Below are 22,799 nucleotides of genomic sequence, written 5' to 3'. Positions count from 1 at the left end.
TTTCACAAGGGGAATTCTCCTCGGGCTGTTTTTGCCCATGTTTGTCACTCACCAGAGAGGCCAGGCACTGAAAGGGTCATGGGGATTCTGCTGTCCTCTGGTGGGTTAGGACCCAGCTACGTTCATGACCACACCTCTAGTCCCGATCCCTGAAGACAGCTGTGCCCCCTGGGTAGATGTCAAGCCCCAGGACGAGGTGTGTGAGTGACACAAACAAATCGTTCGCACTCAGAGGGCTGTGGGATGAGCATGAAGAAAACAAGGCGAAAAATGCTGGGATTCTGCCCTTTTAACTTTTTAAAAGCCATATAAAGGGCTGAAAGAGGGATTGTGTAAGGGCTATTTTCTTCTTGTTTTTATACATTAGAAAATCCATCTAAGCCAATTATACTCATGCCCCCTAAATCCATCTGTCGTTTCAATTGGACGTGGGACTGCTGTATAGCGCTGTCATATGCTGCAGCCTCCCAGCCCAGGAGTGGGTGAAATGAACCCAGTGTCCCGTTTGTGTCTCCATTCGTGCAGTGCTTTGGGATAGATGGGGATAGAGATTCCTAGGGCCAGACTGTCCTCCTGTGGCTGGAGAGACCTAGGGGCCAGGTGGAGTTTCCCAGTGACAAGAATCCTAGGTAGCACGTGGGGAGCCAGGGACAGTAGCCTACCAACCCCGGCAAGCCTAGAGACTAGCAGGGAAAGGGAGGCCTACTGCTGAGGGCAGCTGCTGCTGTCCTGTCCCTGACTCTCCCCTGCCCTGCCCTGCCCTCTCCCTTCTACTTCCTCACTCTCCCCCTCCTCCTTCTCATTCCTGTTACCCCCCTCCCACACCCTGCTCACTCCTCCTCTCCCATCCTCTATACCCCTCCCCACCTGCTCCCTCCTCCTGCCCCAGCCCCTCTGCTCCCCTCCCCCCTGCTCCCTCCTCCTGCCCCATCCCCTCTGCTCCCCTCCCCCACCCTGCTCACTCCTCCTCTCCTATCCTCTATACCCCTCCCCCCCCACTCCCTCCTCCTGCCCCAGCCCCTCTGCTCCCCTCCCCCACCCTGCTCCCTCCTCCTGCCCCAGTCCCTCTGCTCCCCTCCCCCCTGCTCCCTCCTCCTGCCCCAGCCCCTCCCCCCTGCTCCCTCCTCTTGCCCCAACCCCTCTGCTCCCCTCCCCCCTGCTCCCTCCTCCTGCCCCAGCCCCTCTGCTCCCCTCCCCCACCCTGCTCCCTCCTCCTGCCCCAGCCCTGCTCCCTCCTCCTGCCCCAGCCCCTCTGCTCCCCTCCCCGCTGCTCCCTCCTCCTGCCCCAGCCCCTCTGCTCCCCCCCGCTTCCTCCTCCCTCGTCCTGCCCCAGCCCCCCTGCTCCCTCCTCCTGCCCCAGCCTCTCTGCTCCCCTCCCCCCTGCTCACTCCTCCTGCCCCAGCCCCTCTGCTCCCCTCCCCCCTGCTCCCTCCTCTTGCCCCAGCCCCTCTGCTCCCCTCCCCACTGCTCCCTCCTCCTGCCCCAGCCCTGCTCCCTCCTCCTGCCCCAGCCCCTCTGCTCCCCTCCCCACTGCTCCCCCCCACCCTGCTCACTCCTCCCTCCTCCTGCCCCAGCCCCTCTGCTCCCTCCTCCTGCCCCAGCCCCTCTGCTCCCCCCCGCTCCCTCCTCCCTCGTCCTGCCCCAGCCCCGCTGCTCCCCTCCCCCCTGCTCCCTCCTCCTGCCCCAGCCTCTCTGCTCCCCTCCCCCCTGCTCCCTCCTCCTGCCCCAGCCCCTCTGCTCCCTCCTCCCTCGTCCTGCCCCAGCCCCTCTGCTCCCCCCCACCCTGCTCCCTCCTCCTGCCCCAGCCCCTCTGCTCCCCCCCCCCGCTCCCTCCTCCCTCGTCCTGCCCCAGCCCCTCTGCTCCCCTCCCCCCTGCTCACTCCTCCTGCCCCAGCCCCTCTGCTCCCCTCCCCCACCCTGCTCCCTCCTCCTGGCTCCCGCCCGAAGCGCTCAGGCTCCGATCGATGCGCTCGGGGCTCCCCCTGGCCCCGAGGAGGCCGCTCGATTGGCCGGGCCTCCCCCGCGCGGTGCCTGCCGGGCGTTGGGGAAGATGGCGGCCCCCGTTGCCAACTCAGGCCCCGGCCCCGCTCCCGTTGCCGGCTCCGGCGTGGGGCGGCTGCAGGAGGAGGCGCTGCGGCGGAGGGAGCGGCTCAAGGCCTTGCGGAGCCGGACAGGGGCGCACAAGGTGACCCGGTCGGACCCCGGGGTGGGAGCGCAGGGCCCTGGGGGAGGAGCTGGGGCGAGTTGGGAGCTGTGGGCGAGGGGGAGGAGATGGGGCGAGGGGGGAGCTGTGGGGGAGGGGGAGGAGATGGGGCGAGGGGGGAGCTGTGGGTGTAACGGGATTGGGGAGCACCAAGTGTCACCCAGGGGTGGGTGGCGTGGGGAGGACTGGGAGCTGCTGGTGTTGGGGAGAAGGGGGGGTCCTGTGGGGTGTGAGTGTACCGGGGGGGTGGAGTCTAAGGGGTGGCTGGGGGGGCAAGGGCAGCTGAGGCCACCCGGGGTGAGAGGAGTTGAGGGAGATAGGTGCACTCAGTATTTGTGCGGGGCATAAGGACGGTGGAGGGCACTGATGAATTGGTGGGGTGGCCATAGAGGAGCAGGGTATTGGGTAGTGGGGAGGTGTGCGTGGGAGTTGAGAGAAGCCTGTGGGGTGTCTGGGGGAACCTTTCAGGAGCGGCAGGAAGACCGTGTGCCCCAACCGGACCTGCCCGTGGTACTCAGCCAACCAGTAACCTGCTGATTGAGCCCCTGATCCATAATTGGATTTCTGTGGGCAGTCCCCTCCATCCCATTGACTTCATAAAAGCTCTGTAATGCTTGCGAGGGATCCCCTGGGTGGGTCCAATTGCGGAATCAGAGCCCTACTCTGCTACTTATTAATTCATTGTTATCTTTGCTCCATGGTGCTGTGTATTAGCCGTTGCTGAATAACCATGTACCCTTGCTGATGTACAACCTGTGTTCTTCCACCTCTACTCTTCCGTTCCTGCTCTTGGCTGTTGTCTTGTCATTAGGGTGACCAGACAGCAAGTGTGAAAAATTGGGATGGGGGTGGGGGGTAATAGGAGCCTATATAAGAAAAAGACCCCAAAATCAGGGCTGTCCCTATAAAATCGGGACATCTGGTCACCCTACTTGTCATCCACCTTGTTTGCCTTGTGTCTGTTTTAGCTTGTAAGCTCCATGGGATCATGTCTGCTGTCTGTATTGGATGGCACTTGGCTCATTTAGTTTTGAGTGGTGTTAAAATAATAAATAAGCCCCAATATGAAGTGCACAAATGGGGATCGGTGTTCAGAGTTAAGTATAAACTGGGGATTAATTCTATCATATTCAAATATTTTGTATTTTTATAGCAGTTTCTGATTTATTGGTTGGGGGGAGGAGTTTACAAATCTTAATTAATCCCCCAAACAGTCTATCAGGAAGGTGTTACCTGCATGGTACTGATGGGGAAACTGAGACATGGGGTGTGTGATTTGCTCAGACCATGCATGCGTCAGTCCCATGATTATGACTTGGGAGTTTCATGGCTTTCAGTCCTGCGTTCATTGCCTGTCACCTTGGTTTCCTAACGTTGTGCTTTGTGATGGTAAATTTGCAATGATAAAAGAGAGACTACCAGCCCCAGATCAGCTGTGTGGAAACACCTAGTAAGAGGACAGTAAATGAAAGAAGGGGTTGGGTTGGGTGAGTGGGGAAAGAGTCCCTTGAAGAAGGAGGAAAGATGAGCATGAGTCCTGTGGAGAGGTGAGAAGTTACTCAACAATCACTGGGGACAGGGCAATGAATGACTCAGATGGCTTGATCTTCATTACAGTGCCTGAACTCTGTGTGTAAAGTAGACAGAGTTACCACCTCATGGATTTTGTCCTTCAGGGAAAAACCATTTACTTCATGATGCTGAGATATGATATTGTCACATTGTGAGGTGACTGTACAGCGCTATAAGGCCTTGGCTACACTGGCACTGTACAGCGCTGCAACTTGCTGCGCTCAGGGGTGTGAAAACGCCCCCCCAGCGCAGCGAGTGCAGCGCTGTAAAGCGCCAGTGTAATCAGCGCCTGCAGCGCTGCACGCTCCCTCGCAGCGCTGCAAGTTACTCCCCTCGGAGAGGTGGAGTACATACAGTGCTGCGAGAGCTCTCTCGCAGCGCTGGCGGCGCGACTACACTCGTGCTTCGCAGTGCTGCCGCGGCAGCGCTGTGAATTCCCAAGTGTAGCCAAGGCCTAAGTGTACTTATTGCTGTACAGTAGATGATCTGTACCAAATGGATAACTGTTGTCAGCTACAAAAATCAGCCTAAAATCAGTAGCAGGTACACTACAGGGCAGTGCAAAACACAACAGAAAATAGTATGTACAGGGGAGTCGCATCTTACGCGGTAGGTTCTGAAGTCAGCACGTAAGGCGAAAATCGCGTATAGTCAAATGCTCATTGAGTGGAATGGCAGGCGGAATCGCCCACACTACAGGTACAGTATTTAAATTATTTTTCTTTTTTTTGTTTTGTTTTGCCGAGTGCGTATAGTTAAAATCGCGTAAGTTAAATGTGCCTATGATGCGACTCCACTGTAGTCAACATACCTGGAACCTTAGATTGTATGCCCTTTGGAATAGTAACTGCCCCTTTGTATAGTACCTAGCACAATGGGGTTCTGGTCCATGACTGCAACTTCTAGATCTATATTATTGTATTAATAATAATAATAATGTGGTGTTTTCCTACCCTGAAATTATTTCTGGGATAGTTAAAAATGGCCTTGCAATCACTGCTTGCTGCATCACTCTGGATTGATGTTTAGGTACTAAGGTGGTGGGGTTTGTATAAGTGTCTTGGCAGGTAAATTCAGGATGACCTTACAAAATGACTTAAGTCAATTTTGGTCAGGGCATTCTTTTTTCTCCCTCAAAGGTGGAACTGGAAGATTGTGGGAAGGAGGGTTTCAATTGTTGAGTTGCATTAGGACAGTTTTATAGTCATTCTGAAGACACATACAGAGTTTGTTTACCTGGGGCTTCTTGAAAACTATTAGTTCCACTTCTTTTATTATCCTTGGTCTTTAATGGGGGTTGCAGAAAATAAGACTCTCGTTTGTGGCCTATATGGATTGGCACATAAGATAAGGAACCAGGGAGCACAGAGCCTTTGTACTTTTTCTAGGTAGTTTCAAAAAGGTGATATATATTTTCCTTCCCTCTATTAAATCCCCTTCCTGTACATGGTACCATGTTTTGCCCTGTTCTTTTGTCTCTTTGCCTTTGGAGACAGATGAGGCTCAGCCTTCCCTAGTTAGCGGGAGACATTGCTTACACTATGGGAATCTTGTCATGTCTCTAGGACGGGGTGGTTAACCTGAGCCTGAGAAGGAGCCAGAATTTACCCATGTACATTGCCAAAGAGCCACAGTAATACATCAGCAGCCCCCCATCCACTCCCCAGCGCCTCTGCCCCACCAATCAGTGCCTACTCTCCCTCCCTCCGCCCACCACAATCAGCTGTTTCACGTGCACAGGAGGCTATGGGGAGAGGGGGGAGGAGCGAGGGCATGGCAGGCTCAGGGGAAGGGGCAGGGGCCTTAGGGGAAGGGGTGGAGTGGGGGCAGGGCTTGGGGCAAAGCAGGGAGTTGAGCAGCAAATTGGAAAGTTAGCATCTATAGCTCCAGCCCCGGAATCAGTGCCTCGGTAAGGAGCCGTATATTAACCTCTGAAGAGCTGCATGTGGCTCCGGAGCCACAGGTTGGCCACCCCTGCTCTAGGAGTTGAGTCAGCTACAACTGTAGTGTCCACCTAGCGAGAAAGAGGCTAATTCTCAGACTTCCACTCTGTTTCCTCAGGGGTATTGAGTCACTTCAGGCTGGTTAGAGTCTTTGGAAGTTCAGAAGAAATCCATGCAGTTAAGAATTTGGGCTTTTCTAGAAAAACCTGTATTACCCTACACATCTGTAGTGCCTTTGACGTCTAGGCTTTACACCATGTGTGAACTTGGCCCACTTTTTCATTCAGTTGCTGGCTTAGACTTCATGATGTAAATCCTTTTCTCAGGCGAACTACAGAGTGAAAGCTTCCATTGTTGTGCTGCTCACGAACATGCAAAATAAATGTGTTGACCTCTTTTTGGGTAGGAAACAGTTGCTTCATGCTGGGTGAGTGTAATGTGTGGCTTACTTTGTTTCTTCATTTGGGTAGTCTTCAAAATTAAGTAAACAAATGCAATGTGTGGCCAGATAATTTTTTGAGTTCCTGTTGGATCCCACTTAATCGTGGTGCTACACCTCAACAAGAGAGCCTTTCCTTGAAAAGTAAAGAGGGGTGCTCTTAAATTTACCTGTGTTGGTGTCCTTAAGAATTCCTGTAAGTTGGGTTGTATCAGTGCTTGACTTAGTTTCTGCAGTATGTTCATAATAGGTGTGAATCAAATGATGACTTATCACTGTCTTCATTATTGGGGCTTGACCAACAACTCAGCGTACATGGTGGATGCTTCTGAAGTAGCTCATAGGAGCATCAAAGTCATTAGCCAGAGCTTGAAACTGTTATTATTTGCCACTTTAAATAGTAAAATTGGAAAACATATTCCAAAACAAACTCCCTCTTAAAGAAAGGAATAACATTTGTTGAGCTACACAATAGAGGTGGTTGTGATTGGTGCAGTGCACAGCATAATTACCTTATCTAAACTTGGCCTGTACAACATTTGAAAAGCCCATAGTCATTGCTATGCAATCTGAAATTTGGTTTGAGCTCTTCTGACTCAATCCGTGCCACTGCTAAAGCTGATCTTATTCCTTGTGTGTTGCCATCAGCTGTCCCAGATTCCAAGTGTACTATATCGCAAAGATACTGTAGTACAAGGTTTCCATCCTACACAAAACTGATGTATGCAGACTCTTGGCTCAGCTACAGACCCGTCAGTGGATCCAGCAGCAAGTATGGTATTAAAACCTAGCTTTCTGACTGTATTTCTGAGACACTTTTCTCAGACCCTGTTTTTCTTTGTAAAGCATTTCCCTCTGTGGCTGTTAAATATAGCTTGCTCCAAGATTAAGGCCATCTTTGGCTTGCAAGTTGCAGTGTATTTCAAAATCTCAAACTGAAGTCGTGTTTAACAACTCTATAACTGGTGTTCAACAAGGTAGCCAAGTTTAAGGTCTTCTCATGGAGCATTTTATGGAGCAATCGGTAAGGGGAGCTTCTTGGGGACAAAGTGACACGTTTCCTGCTTCCGTGCATTTCACATGAGCAGCAGGGGTGGTTGTGTATGTTTAGGAAGCCAATTCTAACGGTCTTACACCCGCTTACAATCAGAGTGTCTTGATGACCCAGCTTCTCATGCTTCCTGCAAAGTACACAACATTTTATCTTTCTGACATGAAAATGATAGCCACTGTCCGACGGTGACCTTTCGCGTGCACGCTTTATTCTCCCTCTTAAGAGCAAATCAAAGTCTGCCTAGCCAAAGCTTCTGCTGGTAAACTGACCAGGCTCTAGAGGTTGTTATGCAGCCTGTTTCAACTTGGCTGGAAAATTAAACAGCTGCTTGCCTTTGAACTACCTGACTGTAGCTGAAAAGCCTAAACCACATCTCTTGGTTCTCCACTCACCATAGACCCCTGATCAGTGCACTAAAAAACACATTCAAGCTGAGGCCCACCAGAGGTTCTTTCCAGGATGCTCTCACCTTCTCCCAAAGTGTTGTATGTAGTTGGTACCAACGAGGCCCATTCATCACCCCTCTGACTGGCAACTCAGTAGTTATGCTCTGCTCAGCCCCTACTCCCCTTACCACTAAGTGCTTTGGTTCACTACCACTCAGGGCACGTCTTCACTACCCACCGGATTGGCGGGTAGCAATCGATCTATTGGGGATCGACTTATCACGTCTAGTGAAGACGCAATAAAATCGATCCCTGATCGCTCTGCTGTCGACTCCGGAAATCCACCGCGGCAAGAGGCGAAAGCGGAGTCGACGGTGGAGCGGCAGCGGTCGACTCGCCGCAGTCCTCACAGCCATGTAAGTCGACCTAAAATACTAGGATGCATGGAAGGTGCTTTTAACCCTGTATGATTATTTGTGTTGTGATGGTGCCTAAGGGAGCTGCAGTCACAGACCAGGACCTGATTATACTACACAATTTTCCTAAAAGCTGATGTATTTGTGAGTAACTGGAGAAGGTGTAAAACTGTTAAAAGCTCAAATAGCCTTTTATCTAGTATCAAACAGAAATCCATATGAAGGGACAACATGGGAACAGTGCTTTTTGAAGAATAAACTTCCCCTCTTTTTGTTTCTTTGTAGAAGAGGAAATGCGCAGGACAGTGTTGTAATGTTTAATATGGCCTTGCACATTTTTCTGCAGGCTTAGGATATTTAAATATCTTTGAAAGAGGTTGGTTATATAATTGGCACTTAGCTGATGTTTTTGGTGCCACGTCCAATTAAGAGGAAAGCAGCACCGGTTTTTCTGATGCCAGCCTTGGTCACACTCACATAATGATGTTGATCAGTCTTTTTAACTTTAAGAATTTTAATTTTGAAACGGAGAGTAAGAAGTACTTCCAGCTCTTGTGGGGGAAAAACAGGGGTTGTTCTCTTAAGTAACTGAGTGTACGTCATATTATATCTATAAGAGCAAGCCTCTCCTAAATGTGAACATAAGAGAGAATACTTGGGGAGAAGTTTATCACTTAGTCATTCGGCACAGCAGTGGGGTGGAAGAATCTAACACTGCGTGCATTTTATTCAAAGGTGTAAAACCGCATAATAAGTACTAGAAGCAGCTGCTGCGTTTGTACTGTAGCTGCATCATAATTTTCTCAACTTGCTTAAATCTTATGTTAATTCTAATTAATATACTAACGTTTCTCTTATAGTACCGTGTAGTCCAGACCGCTTATTGTCTGCTTCTTTCATATGACCTATCTTTTTTTCCATTAAACAGCTGAAAATCAAATCGTTAAACAGAATGCTGTTTTTCACCGTTTGTTAAGGTTATTATTGCTAAAGAATTAAGTTAGGCTCATTTTAAAGTTTAATACTACATGCCCGGTTGTTTTCAGTGGCCATCTCTTAGCTATTGAGTGCAGCATCACTATCTGATTATAAATCTTGGAACACAATTAGAGAATATGGTCTCTTAGATTTATTTAAAGCTTTTAGGCATGTGATTACCTGACTTCTAGTGACTCCTAGCTTGCCTAGGCTCCGGTCCTTCCAACACTTAAACACATGCCTAACTTCATGTACTTCAGCAGTCTCGTTGCCAGTGGGACTACTTGCATGTAAGTGTTTGCAGGATTGGGACCGTAAAGCATACGCCTCAACATCATTTGTTTACAGTAAATGAAAATAAGATGGAGGGTAGTTGTATCATTCCTCATGGAAAACTGAAAACCCACTTGCACTGCAGGATTCAGTTGACTCTTAGGTCCCAGGACTGCAGTTCCTAATTGAAGTTGTTGGGGAGCTTTGCCTACATAAGAAACGCAGGATTGGGTCCAAAGTGCTGTTTGGAGCAGGGAAAACTTTTACAATTAACCCCAAATCAGAAATTGGCCACTGGTTTTAAAGGGGCACACTTGCATGGAATCAACATCCAAACATTTAGGGTTGGACTTCCTAAGTGACTTAGGAGCACAAGCTCTGTTGAATGTCAATGGGACTTGTAAATCTAAATCACGTAAGCACTTAAAAATTCCACCCTTAGTACATAGAGAATCTTATTCCCACTTACCACAATTTTCCATTAAGCTAGTTGACATTGCAAACTGTTAGCATTATCTCTTTCTCCGTTGCAAATGTTTAAGAGGTTGTATGTAGTGATGTTGTTGTAACCATTTTGGTCCTGGGATATTAGCGAGACAAGGTGGGTGAGGTAATATCTTTTATTGGACCAAATTCTGTTGATGAGAGAGACAAACACAGAGCTCTTCTTCAGGCCTGGGAAATGGTACATGTCAGAGCTAAATACAAGGTGGAACAGATTGTTTAGCACAAGTAGTTAACACGTATTTCAAGGGACCATTCAAGGTGAAGTGGCCTGTTAACACTCCTCCAGTCATAGGGGGAAAGGAGGGTGGGAGGGGGAAAAAAGGCAGTTTGGGGGGTGATTGTTAGTGGATTACAGATTGTTGTAATAAGATGTAAATCCAGTGCCTCACTCTCTGTTAGTCTATGATTTTTAATGTCTAACCGAGTTATGAATTTAAGCTCCCAGCTTGTGTTTTGAAGGCATTGTGCAAGTTTCTGTGGAGATGGAGGACTCAGTGGTCAGCTCTAGAGTGATCATTTTGTGAAAGGTGTTCACCCACAAGTGACTGGGTGTTTTTGTCTTTTATCATTTTTCTGTGAGAGTTTATTCAAGGGTGTAGTGATTGTCTGGTTTCATTGACGTAGTTGTTACTGGGGTATTTAGTGCACTGGGTGAGATCTCACCTTCGGCTGTCCCTCGATGCAAGGATGATGTCTGCCAAGGAGTTTCATTGGTGGGTTTTTAAGTGGCTGAGGAGCCCAATACGCGCCCTGCAGATTTTCTCACAGAAGTGACAGGTGTGACCTTGGAGGAGACAGAGTTGCTGCCTGGATTGTTGTGCCCTTTCTTTCCTCCTTTGTCGCTTCTCTGTCTCATGAGCACGTCTGTTCTCCTCAAAGTGGGCTGTGGCTTGGTGTATGGTGTGACGCCGCCGTGTTCTGTTCCGCGCCGAATCCTCCCAGTTTGTTGGGCTGATGCCTCCCTTTTTAAGATGTACTTTCAGTATGTCTTTGAAACGCTTCCGCTGCCCTCTGCGAGCCCTTCTTCCCTGACTTAACTGAGAGAAGAGTCCTTGCTTTGGGGGGCGAGTGTCAGGCATACGTACAAGTGTCCAGCCCAGTGGAGTTGGTATTTCATGACCTGCGTTTCTACACTGCTGATGTTGGCTTCAGAGAGAACGCTGGTGTTACTGTGTCAGTCTTCGCAGCTGGTCCTGAGAATCCTCCTGAGGCAGCGCTGCTGGAACCACTCCAGCGGCTTGAGATGTCGTCTGTAGGTTACCCAGGTCACACACCCATAAAGAAGGGTGGGAATGACAACTGCCTTGTAAACCAAGATCTTGGTGCCAGTTTGTAGATCCCTATCATTGAAGACTTGTTTGAGTAGTCTCCCAAAGGATGTGCTGGCACAGTGGATCCTGTATTCAATTTCTGTGTCAATGCTGGCTGGTTGGGAAAGGTGGCTGCCAAGGTAAGGAAAATGGTCCACATTTTCCAGGGGTTCTCCGCTGATGGTGATTTGTAGAGTATGAAGAGTAGTTTGTGCAGGTGAGGGGTGATAGAATACCTTGGTATTCCCGATGTTGAGAGGGAGACCCAGGCTGTGATAGGCATCTGCAAAAAGGTTTAGGGTACTTTGCGGGTCGGCCTCTGTGTGTGCGAGAATGACACAGTCATCTTCATACTGAAGTCAGTGATGCCAAGCTCTGCTCGACACCAGTGCGAATGATGAATGGTTCGGTCTCTGAGCCGTTGCACAGAATGGTGGCAGTCCTCCCATCGTGGAGTAGGCTGATGATGGAAATGAATTTCTGTGGACAGCCAAACCTACACAGCACCTTCCATAGGGCATGACGGTTGATAGAGTCAAAGGCCTTGGTTAGGTCGATGAATGCCATGACAGTTCCTGGTGGTGCTCTCTGCACTTCTCCTGAATCTGTCGTGCCATGAAGATCATGTCAGTTGTGCCTCGGGATGGCCTGAAACCACACTGTGATTCAGGGAGGAGTTCCTCGGCCGAGGGGGAGGCGGTTTAGTAGAACCCGGGCAAGAATCTTCCCTGTGATGGAGCGGAGAGCAATACCTCTGTAGTTCCAGCACAAAGATTTGTCCCCTTTCTTAAATATTGTAACAATGTTGGCATTCCTAAAGTCAGGTGAAATTTCGTTGCAGATCCAGATTTTGTCGGGGAGTTGGCAAAGTTTTTGCTGGAGCATTGTTCCACCGGCTTTAAAAACCTCAGCTGGGATGCTATCTGGGCCTGGTGTCTTTGTGATTTTTTTTTTTTTTTTTTTGTCTCAGTGATGGCATGCCAGACTTCCTCAGAAGATGGGCATCAGCAAGGTGTTCCATTGCTGAGCGTTGTGGAATAGACTTGATGGTGTCTTCAGAGACCGTGGATTCGGGGTTTAGTAGGCTCTCAAAGTGCTCCTTCCAGCGTTGTTTAATGGCCGCATTGTTCTTGAGGAAGTTGGAGCCATCCTGGGAACGTAAGGGGCTTGGGCCTTTGGAGCTTGGCCCATATGTAGCTTTTCTTGCCTGAAGGAAGCTTCTCATGCCATCCTGGTATACAAAACCCTGGATCTCAGAGGCCTTCTCTTGCCACCACTTATTTTTGATGTCATGTAGCCGACTTTGGCTTTGAGCAAGCGGTAAGCCTCATGTTTTCGTTGCGTTTCAGAGTAGCAGCCGTGTTAGTCTGTATCCGTAAAAAGAACAGGAGTACTTGTGGCACCTTAGAGACTAACAAATTTATTAGAGCATAAGCTTTCGTGGGCTACAACCCACTTCTTCGGATGCATATAGAGTGAAACATATATTGAGGAGATATATATACACACCTACAGAGAGCATGAACAGGTGGGAGTTGTCTTACCAACTCTGAGAGGCCAATTAAGTAAGAGAAAAAAACTTTTGAAGTGATAATCAAGATAGCTCAGTACAGACAGTTGGTTAGAGGAATCATTTTGCCAGTTACAGAATGCAGTTCTTTTCTTTTGAATTAATGCTAGGATTTCCTCATTGTTTTCGTCAAACCAATCTTGGTGCTGATAAGTGGAATATCCTATAGTTTCAGCACATGCACTGTGAATGGTATTTTTAAGTTGGTGCCTGTGCTCTTGAATGTCAATGATGTTATCAGGCAAGTTAGAGAGTTTCCCAGACAGGTGTTGATGGAACGTCTTGCAGCTGGCTTGGTCTTGAAGTGCTTTGACGTTATACTGCTTTTGCTTAGTTTTGGGTGTTTGCAGTGTGGTGGAGTGAGCTGCAGGTACATGAGTGATCATACTAATCAATGGTCTGTCCAACAGTGATCTGTACCGCTCGTGTTACATGGAGTCAAATCTCAGGCGCTGACTATAACATAGTCAAGGAGATGCCAGTGTTTGGACTGAGGATGTTTCCAGGTGGTCTTAAATTTGTTACTCTGCCTAACGATGGTATTTGTGATGAGCAGGTCATGCTTCACACATTTGCTGAGGAGGAGAATACCATTGGGGCTTACATTTCCAACCCCTTCTTTGCCTATTGTGCTGCTCCAGAGTTGGGAGTCCTGTCCGATTCTGGCATTGAAATCTCCCAGGAGGATGAATTTGTCTGCTTTAGGTGTGGCTGTGAAGACTGCATCGAGAGCACTATAAAACTGCTCCTTGTTGTCTTCCTCATCATCAAGTGTTGGGGCGTATGCACTGATGACTGTGGCATACTGGTTGTTGCTGAGCTTGAGCTGAAGAGTCATGAGACGGTCATTGATCCCCACGGGAAGCTCCAAAAGCTGATTGGCGATCTTATTTTTGATGGCAAAGCCAATCCCGTGAATGCATCTTTCTTCAGGTGGCTTTCCTTTCCAAAAGAAGGTGGGTGAGGTGAGAGGCATGTGTAGGGCCTATGGATATTGAAAGGTGTGTTATGGCAGGTGTTGATCATCGTAGCAGTGGAGGTATGTCCACAGGTTTTGCATCTGTTGTTCTGGCAGGGTCTGGTTCTGTTTTGAGTTGGTATATCCTGATCTGTGGGGATCTTGCTTCTGATGATGAGCTTGGAGACGTTGGGGGTTGTTTGAAGACCAGAAGAGGGGGTTCAGGAAAGATTTCTTTTAGGATGTGGTTCCCATTAAGTATGGATTGCAGTTGTTTAATGATACCCCGTATAGATTCCAGTGTGGGGCGGTAGGTGACAACTAGGGGTGTGTGTTCAGAGGTGGTTTTATTTCTGTATTGAAGCAGGTTCTCTCAGGGTGTTTGGGTGGCCCATTCCGTGATGCAAACTACTTCTCTGGTGGAGTGTCCTTGTTTGGTAAAGGCAGTTTTAAGTGTGTTAAGGTGTATATATCCTGGATTTTCTACTCAGAGCATAGTCTGTTGTATCAGAGTGCCTGGCTGCGGATAATAAATTTCTTGATGTATTTTAGGTGGTTATTGGATCTGTCCAGGTAGGTGTGGTGGTCTGTGGGTTTCTTGTGTCACATGATGTGGATTCTTCAAAGGGCTACTTTATGGGCATGTACTGTGGTACATCTGTAAGTAGATGAAAACACTGTGTAAACTGGAGCATGCATTCATTAGAATTGTTGATGCCTCAATATATTCTAAACAGAGATTTTGGAATTTGGGTGACCAGATACCAACTGTGAAAAATCAGGACATGGGGTGGGGGTAATAGGAGCCCATATAAAAATAAGCCCCAAATATTGGGACTGTTCCTATAAAATCGGGACATATGGTCACCCTATTTGGAATCCATCTACCACATACTGTTTTGAAAACCGAGCACGTAAAATGGGGAAAACCTAGTTTTTCTTAGTTGCTGTTGGATACCACAGATGTGCCAATGTGTGGTCCAAATAGTTAGTTTTGCTGTAGGGAGACATTTTGATTTTAATTACAATACACAACGAAGTATTATTTAGTTCTTTCCTCACTGCTAGTACTATAGTGAAGCTGTGGGTCTGTGAATTATCCATATAAAAGAATCAACTGAGCCGTTTTGCCTTTCTTGTGAGCTGAGCCCTTTTCACACAACCAGTTACTTAGTAATATTTTTAGCAATATATTTTCGAACAGTGCAGTTGTCTTAAACACTGCTTCGTAACCTGGGGGTTGCTTCTTAATCTCTAATGTGGAAATAATTGTGTGTAACCTTTAGGTTTTGAAATGGGGGAGGAAATGTTCATTGCCCGCTGTTGGTGTGATAAAGTCTGTGGCTTGCTCTTGCTAGGGGAGGAAGCTGCTACCGTATTGTTAATTCAGACTACTTGAGAGAGGGAGGATGTTTATTTAACAACAAAATTTGAGCATTAAAATCAAGCATTGAAAATTGTGAGGCCTCACTGTGTGGTGAATTACTGAGTATTTGCATCTGCTTACTATTTGTTGGTTCCTTCTAAAAGATTTGGATGACAGGAGGGTTGGAATAGAGAGAAAAAGCTTTATAAGTGCAGAGATCAAACTCTCCATACGAATATACAGATACACCTCTACCCCTATATAACGCTGTCCTTGGGAGCCAAAAAATCTTACTGCATTATAGGTGAAACCGCGTTATATCAAACTTGTTTTGATCCACCGGAGTGCGCAGCCCTGCCTCCCCGGAGTGCTGCTTTACCGCGTTATATCGGGTCGCGTTATATCGGAGTAGAGGTGTACAAGGCACGTGCAGTGCAGCACAAATGCTAAGCACAAAAGTAGTAGATCTGTTTTAAAGGGATGCTGTTAACTTGTAAGCTGATCGGTTTAAAACAAAGCTAAAACCAGTCTTAGGTTCTACACTTGTCCTGTGTCCCCTGCCAGTCTTTGTGGTTTTTAATTTTTGTTTTCTATTTTCTAAAATGAGTTACTCTCTGCCTTTGCTGTATGAAAGACCCACACAAACGGGAAACTGACTATACAGGGGAAACAGTGAAAATGACTAGACACAGTGCTCCTAAATGCACAAAGTAAATAAATGGGGGATATTTTCCTGTGGTCTGTCAATTTATAATAGTTACTTTAACAAAAGTAGGTAAAATTTCAGACAGAAGTGGTTGTTTTTGATCTTTATGTACTTGTTTCTTTGTCTTTGAATCATATCTAGCTTGTATGTTGTGTTTTTTATATAGGAAGACATAGTCAAACTAGACCGAGGAACAGTGGGGCTTCCATCACTTCCTTTGAGAGACAGATGTGGTGTAGAGCAGTGGCTCTCAACCTTTCCGGACTACAAAACCCCTTTCAGGAGTCTGATTTGTCTTGCTTACCCTGAAGTTTCACCTTACTTAAAAACTACTTGCTAACACAATCAGACAAAAAAAAATACAAAAGTGTCACAGCACACTGTTACTGAAAAATTGCTTATTTTCTCATTTTTACAACATAATTATAAAATCAATTGGAATATAAATATTGTACTGACATCTCAGTGCATAGTATATAGAGCAATACATAAACAAGTCGTATGAAATTTTAGCTTGTACTGACTTCTCTAGTGCTTTTTTATGTAGCGTGTTGTAAACTAGGCAAATTTCTAGATGAGTTGCTGTACCCCCTGGAAGACCTCTGCATAACCCCAGGGGTATGCATACCCCGGTGGAGAACCACTGATATAGGGCATAGGAAAACCAAAGAGGCTGGTTTACATCCTCATTTCTTACTGATGGGCAAACTGAAGCTGAGAGGTTGTCACCTGCTTGTGGTCACATGACAAGTGAATGGCGAACTCAGAAGTCCCTGACTTCCTAGTTCTACGTTTAGACTACAAGTCCACACCTCTCCAATGTGGCTGTCTCCTTCCTTCTGTATGGCAGCACGTGACCGCATTTCATTCCTATTTCTTGCTATCTAGCTGTTTTCACGCTCTTTGCTTTTTAATATTTAAAGCAGCTTTGTTGTTGGTTGAGGTGAGTATTTAACAGAACTAGGTTGCTACAAATAGATGCTAATGGCAAACGAAACGTGACTGTCACTTTTTCCTGTGTTGTTGCTTTTTGCAATTTCCATAAGATGCTGCTTTCCATTTTTGAATAAAAGCAGCAAAGCAGTCTAACACACTGGCATTTAGAAGCAAATCTTTGAAACCTGCTGCAAACTCACTTGGACATCTTCCCTTTCCCCAGTATAAAAACATTGTAATATAATAAAACCCGGTGAGATCCCATATTTATCTTGTAAATGAGGATTAATTTTCACATGAGCAACTGGCAATAAGTTTATGGGTTCTGATTTTCACGATGCTCATTATCTTGACTTATTTTTGCATTGCCATGGTAATGGGCAGAGAGGTTTTACATAGTTTTTCCTTTTTTCCATCTGTACCCATAAAAAAGATTAACTGCTCCTTTTCAACACAAACTGTGCTGCGCTAAAACCTTGGCTCCTTTAATCTGCCGCTCGGTGGTCCCAGCTGTGCAGTCTGACTCTTCTTTCTGCTGGAGCTTTTGAGTAGGCTCCATGGAAATAGATGACTGACATGAGGCATCTTTTCATCTGTAGCTGGTCATATGCTCACAGTGAATGGATACAGAGGTAGTGCAAGCTCCAGAGGGTACTGCAAAGGCAGACAAGTTATTATACTAATACTAAACATGGGAAGGGGATGGGGGGGGGGGAAGAGGGTGTGACAGCTCTCCTATGGTACACATCCTCAGCACCTTTTTTCCACTGGAATTTAAACCACCATCTATTGTTTTTTGGAGGAAGTGAGCAATGAATCTGGGGGCAGCATCAACGTGGTCTTGAGCTCTTGCTCTTAAGCGCCTGAAGTTGACTCACTTGAATTGAATAGCTTGCTGTCTGTTGGAGAATAATGTGGCTAAAACGCGATCCAAGCCCCTCCCGCGCATGCACTTGTTTGACTCTTTTTCTAACACCTTCTTTGAAACTTGAAAGTGTGTTTGCCTTCGGATTTGGTTGGGTTCCATTTGACAGCCCACTATCTCTTTTTAACGGTGCTTGAAATTTGTTTTCTTTAAAATCTTAGTTCCCTAAATACAGCCAACGCACATCATTCTGCTATTCGAAATGTCTCACACACAGCATGAATGTTTCAAAGGTGATGTATTTACAGCCACTGAAAAATAATCTGAAACACAGATATTCAATGGCTGGAAGGTGTGTGTGTGTGTGTGTGTGTGTGTGTGTGTGTGTGTGTGTGTGAACTTTCAAAAGCCTCCTTCGCCTGTGAAAGTGGTACAGAAAATTGGGAACCAAAACTGATTATCATAAGCGGTGAATACCATCTGAATGGATTTAGGAAACTTACAGTGGGTGTTTCATAGAAGAATTACCCTCCTTGGATAGAGCGATGTGAGGGATATCATGGGCGGGCCAAGCAATATAACGAAGAGGTATATGTGGGGGGGGAGGGGGAGAGGAATAGCTCAGTGGTTTGAGCATTGGCCTTCTAAACCCAGTGTTGTGAGTTCAATCCTTGAGGGGGCCATTTAGGGATGTGGAGCAAAAATCTGTCTGGGGATTGGTCCTGCTTTGAGCAGGGGGTGGGACTAGATGACTAGGTCCCTTCCAACCCTGATATTCTATGATTCTATGACCACAGAGAGACACCATGAGCCTGACATGAGATGCCTGACGTGACAGGCTGGGTCTGAGACATACTGCTTTGCAAAGAGGTCATAGCAGAAGGGGCAAGCTGGAATAGGAGGTTACATTCTCTAGATTAGAAGTATAAGATTTTGTTTATTCACTGTAACACAAATGATACCTGTCTAGATCAGCTTTAGCAGCAGTTAAAATGAGATGTGTGTACTGGTTCTTTTGTTTTATCTACCATTGCTTTCGTTCCTTTTTTGCGTCATGTGCACTAATGGATTTATTCTTGCAACTCCTCTGTGAGGCATTACCCCGTTGTATAGATGGGGAATTGAGGCACAGAGAAAAGTCACACAAGAAGTCTATGGCAGAGCTGGTAATAAAACTTGGACCTGCTGAGTCCCAATCAATGCCTTAGCCACCAGACCTTCCTTCCTTCTAATAAGATTTTCTCTTATTAAATAAATCTTGTCTTACTAAACTCTGAGTGGTTTGGGGCTGTCTGGGAATTTCATGCTTGCTGTCTGAGATGAAACAACTGTCAAAGCCTCTAAGAAAAGATAGGGAAATAAGGCTGTTTGGGATTCTGTGTCAAAGGGCACAGACAAAGGATTCCTCTCCAGTAATGTCACTTCCGTGGTCATCTTCCACATGCACAGAGGATGTACTCAGTATCCACAGACCTGAGGTGAGTTTAAGGAAGTAAGGTGACAGGGGTATGGACAAGTAGGAGAAAGGGGAAAAGGGGGGCTTAATATTAGGGAAAAAATCTTCTGTACAATGCACTATTTTAAGTATTTACAAGAGGCTCATTGCTTTGGTATCTAATCACATCTCCATTGGCTGTGGAATACTCTTCCAAGAGAATGGTGGAATCCCCATTATTCGTCCAGTCTAGTTTTAAACATACTGTGACAGTAGCAAATAGTGCAAAAGGGAAGAATTCTGTACTGGCAGGGCAAAGGACTAGATAACTTATTAGATCCCGTCCATCTCCAGCATCTGATTCAGTTTCTGAGTTAGTGTGAGTGAGAGTATATAAAATGTGCATATATAAGCATAATATTTTAAGTCTTAAGAAACATGATCTAGTGAACTATGCATGTGAGCTGGGAATTTGTGGGTTCAAATTCCAGCTCTGGCTTGCTGCATGGCCTTAAGCAAACTGCCCAGCTCCAGTTTCCCCACCTGTAAAATGGAGATGAGAATGGTTTTTTCATAGTTATTGGGGGTATAGTTGTCTGGAAAATGCTGTGTAAATGCTACATATTACTGACACAACAGGATAGTGCATCATAAATAGACACTTCTTGTGCAGGGATATTCCAAATATAGCTTTTTCTTATATGTGCACCAACATTGCTCCCGTCTAACCCTCTGGGAGCAGCATTAAACTGCAGTTACAGAGCCAGCTGAATGCTAGAATGGGACTTTTTCCAAATTGTGTACAGTAAATAAACCCCATGCTCTGAACCTGTTCAGGGTAGAAGGAGCAGGTTTGCTGGGCGGGGAAGTCTCCCAGCTCCAGTCCAAAAGCAGCTGTCACCGGTATCCCAGACAGAGGGTGTGTTATCAAGGTGGGGCGAGAGTAGCAGGAACGTGTATGCTCTTTAACCGCTACTCACACCATGGCGATGGGCGTGGTGTTACATCCTGAGTAGAGCAGAACCAAATTCCCAGCACTGACTGTTGTAACGGAAGAATGCAAAGAGCACACGTGGTAGGAACATGAGGCTAGCTAGCATCATGGGGCTATCTTGTTTTTGGCCAGAAAATATCAACCAGCAAAGGGAACTAGGAGCTGTCCATGTGCTGTGACAGGTTCCTAGCTGAGTTCTCTTTCTCTAGCCACTTTATGTACTACATCACACTTTCACTGCAGCTCTAAACAGACAGCAAGTCTGCAGTAGTTGAAAACTCTAACTAAACCAACCTAAGCTCTAACCTGGGGATCTCTCCACATTGAAGAGAGATGCATAGCATGGTGACTGGCAGCATGCCTTCTTCAAATGTGTTTTTCCCCCCCTTAGTTTTATTTTAGAAGAAAGAGTGTAGCAGCAGCTTGTGTTCTTGAAAGCGGAGAACAAAGTGGCTGAGAAAATAGTTGCTGTGGTAACAACACAGCATAGTAAAGTTACATTACAAGGAGACAAAAATGTACACTTCAGAGCTAGCCAAGGCTCTTTCTATTTAGGGCTTATCAAGAAAATAATATGCTATCACTGCACAGCTCAAGTGTTTAGATGTGGAAACCTGCAGACAAAATTATTTCACCGGCAATGTACAAGACAATTCGCAATGAAAAATTGTTAGTCATCTAATCCATGAAGAAATGTTACTTAGCTGTTCTATCTCACTAGTCAATTTAGATAATGCCATTTGCAGGCTGAGTGTTTGTAGTAGTTAATCCTTTCAAGACTGGACATGTCTGCCAAAGCATTTATTTGACAGTTAAGCAAATGACCATATTCCAAGAGTCCAAACACAACCCAACCTGGCAAAAGAGCTAACGTAAAAAGGTCTATTCTAAGTAAATCATATTTTGCATATCTGTAGCACCTTTGACCTAAGGCTTTCAAAGTGCTTTGTAAATACTAAATTTCACGACTTCCCTGTGATGTAAGTAAGAAGCAGTCCCATTTATAGACTGGTAAACTGAGGCACAGGCAAGTTCTTTGGTCTCTTTAAGGTCATGCTACATAGGTAGAACCTAGGACCCCTTACTCCAAGTCCCTTGGAGTAACCGCAAGAGCAGTGGCTCTCAACCTTTCCTGACTACTGTAACCCTTTCAGGAGTCTGATTTGTCTTGCGTACTCCCAAATTTCACATCACTTAAAAACGACTTGCTTTACAAAATCAGACCTAAAGATACAAAAGTGTCCCAGCACACTATTATTGAAAATTTATTTACTTTCTCATTTTTAGCGTATAATTATCAAATAAATCAATTGGAATATAAATATTGTACTTACATTTCCGTGTATAGTATGTAGAGAAATATAAACAAGTCATTGTATGAAATTTTAGTTTGTACTGACTTTGCTAGTGCTTTTTATGTAGCGTGTAGTAAAATTAGGCAAATATCTAGATGAGTACTCCCTGGAAGCCCTCTGTGTACCCCCAGTGGTACGACCCCTGGTTGAGAACCACTGCACTAGACCACACTTCAGTGGTGGTGGCTGCACAGCCACGCAGGGCAAGTTCTAGGAAATGGAGCCAGACGAATAGAAGTGCACTACTTGCTGAGAGGTTTCAGAGGGGGCAGCCGTGTTAGTCTGTATCAGCAAAAACAACAAGGAGTCCTTGTGGCACCTTAGAGACTAACAAATTTATTTGGGCATAAGCTTTCGTGGGCTATAACCCACTTCATCAGATGCATGGAGTGGAAAATACAGTAGGCAGGTATAAATACACAGCACCTGAAAAGATGGGAGTTGCCTTACTGAGTGGGGGGTCAATGCTAACGAGGCCAATTCAGTTAGGGTGGATGTGGCCCATTTCCAACAGTTGACAAGAAGGTGTGAGTATCAACAGAGGGGAAAATAATTTTTTTGTAGCGACCCAGCCACTCCCAGACTTTATTCAGACCTAATTTGATGGTATCAAGTTTGGAAATTAATTCCAGTTCTGCAGTTTCTCGTTGAAGTCCGTTTTTGACGTGTTTTTGTTGAAGAATGGCCACTTTTAAGTCTGTTATTGAGTGTCCAGGGAGATTGAAGCGTTCTCCTACTGGTTTTTGAATGTTACAATTCTTGATGTCTGATTTGTGTCCATTTATTCTTTTGCGTAGAGACTGTCCGGTTTGTCCAATGTACGTGGCAGAGGGGCATTGCTGGCACATGATGGCATATATCACATTGGTAGATGTGCAGGTGAACAAGCCCCTGATGGTATGGCTGATGTGGTTAGGTCCTATGATGGTGTCCCTTGAATAGATATGCAGACAGAGTTGGCAATGCAGTTTGTTGTAGGGATTGGTTCCTATGCCAGCAATGCCCCTCTGCCATGTACAACAGAGGAAATGTTCTCCTCCTGAATCAGGCAATTCTGTGTCTAGCTACCAACTAACAAGAATTGCACAAAAGTAATTGAATCTTTCACCAGATGTTCTAGCCTCTCCAAAAGACAGCAGTAAGTGGATGGCATAATTGTTGTCTTATGCAAAACTTAAATATTCCAGAATTTAAAATAACTAGTGATAGTCTTACTCTGGATGGAAGCTGGATTCTTGGTTAATATGTCAGATACTGTAAAATAGTGGTCTTTTTTAAAAGCTTCTTTTAAATCTGCATAACAGTTGCAATGGATGCCTTATGGAGAAATATTAGTCAAATCTACTGCCACTTCCTTTTGAGAATACACACATACTGTTTACCAGTTCTTTCCCCTAAAATTCACATTTAGATTCCTTTCCCATCTGTTTTAACATTTGTAAAAATACAGCTATAAATCCTTTCCCCATTCCTTCCTGTTGTAATTTCTCTGGCTAGGAGTGTTGGCTAAAGATTTTTTTTTCTGTATTAGCC

General features: G+C 46.0%; 1 protein-coding gene across 1 annotated transcript in view; it reads left to right on the top strand.

The window, feature by feature from the left end:
• The first annotated feature begins 2,050 nt into the window (after positions 1-2,050).
• CCDC12 (coiled-coil domain containing 12) overlaps positions 2,051-22,799 on the top strand; it is an 84,001-nt gene continuing 63,252 nt past the window's right edge. Inside the window, exon 1 of the mRNA XM_065398488.1 lies at positions 2,051-2,185. Within this exon, the coding sequence (XP_065254560.1) occupies positions 2,051-2,185 (135 nt within the window). The remainder of the gene's footprint in view (positions 2,186-22,799) is intronic.

Source organism: Emys orbicularis, chromosome 2 (genome assembly GCF_028017835.1).
Source record: "Emys orbicularis isolate rEmyOrb1 chromosome 2, rEmyOrb1.hap1, whole genome shotgun sequence".
NCBI classification, from domain to species: Eukaryota; Metazoa; Chordata; order Testudines; family Emydidae; genus Emys; species Emys orbicularis.
Note: the sequence above shows the minus strand (reverse complement) of the source record. Positions and strands in the feature narration are given on the sequence as shown.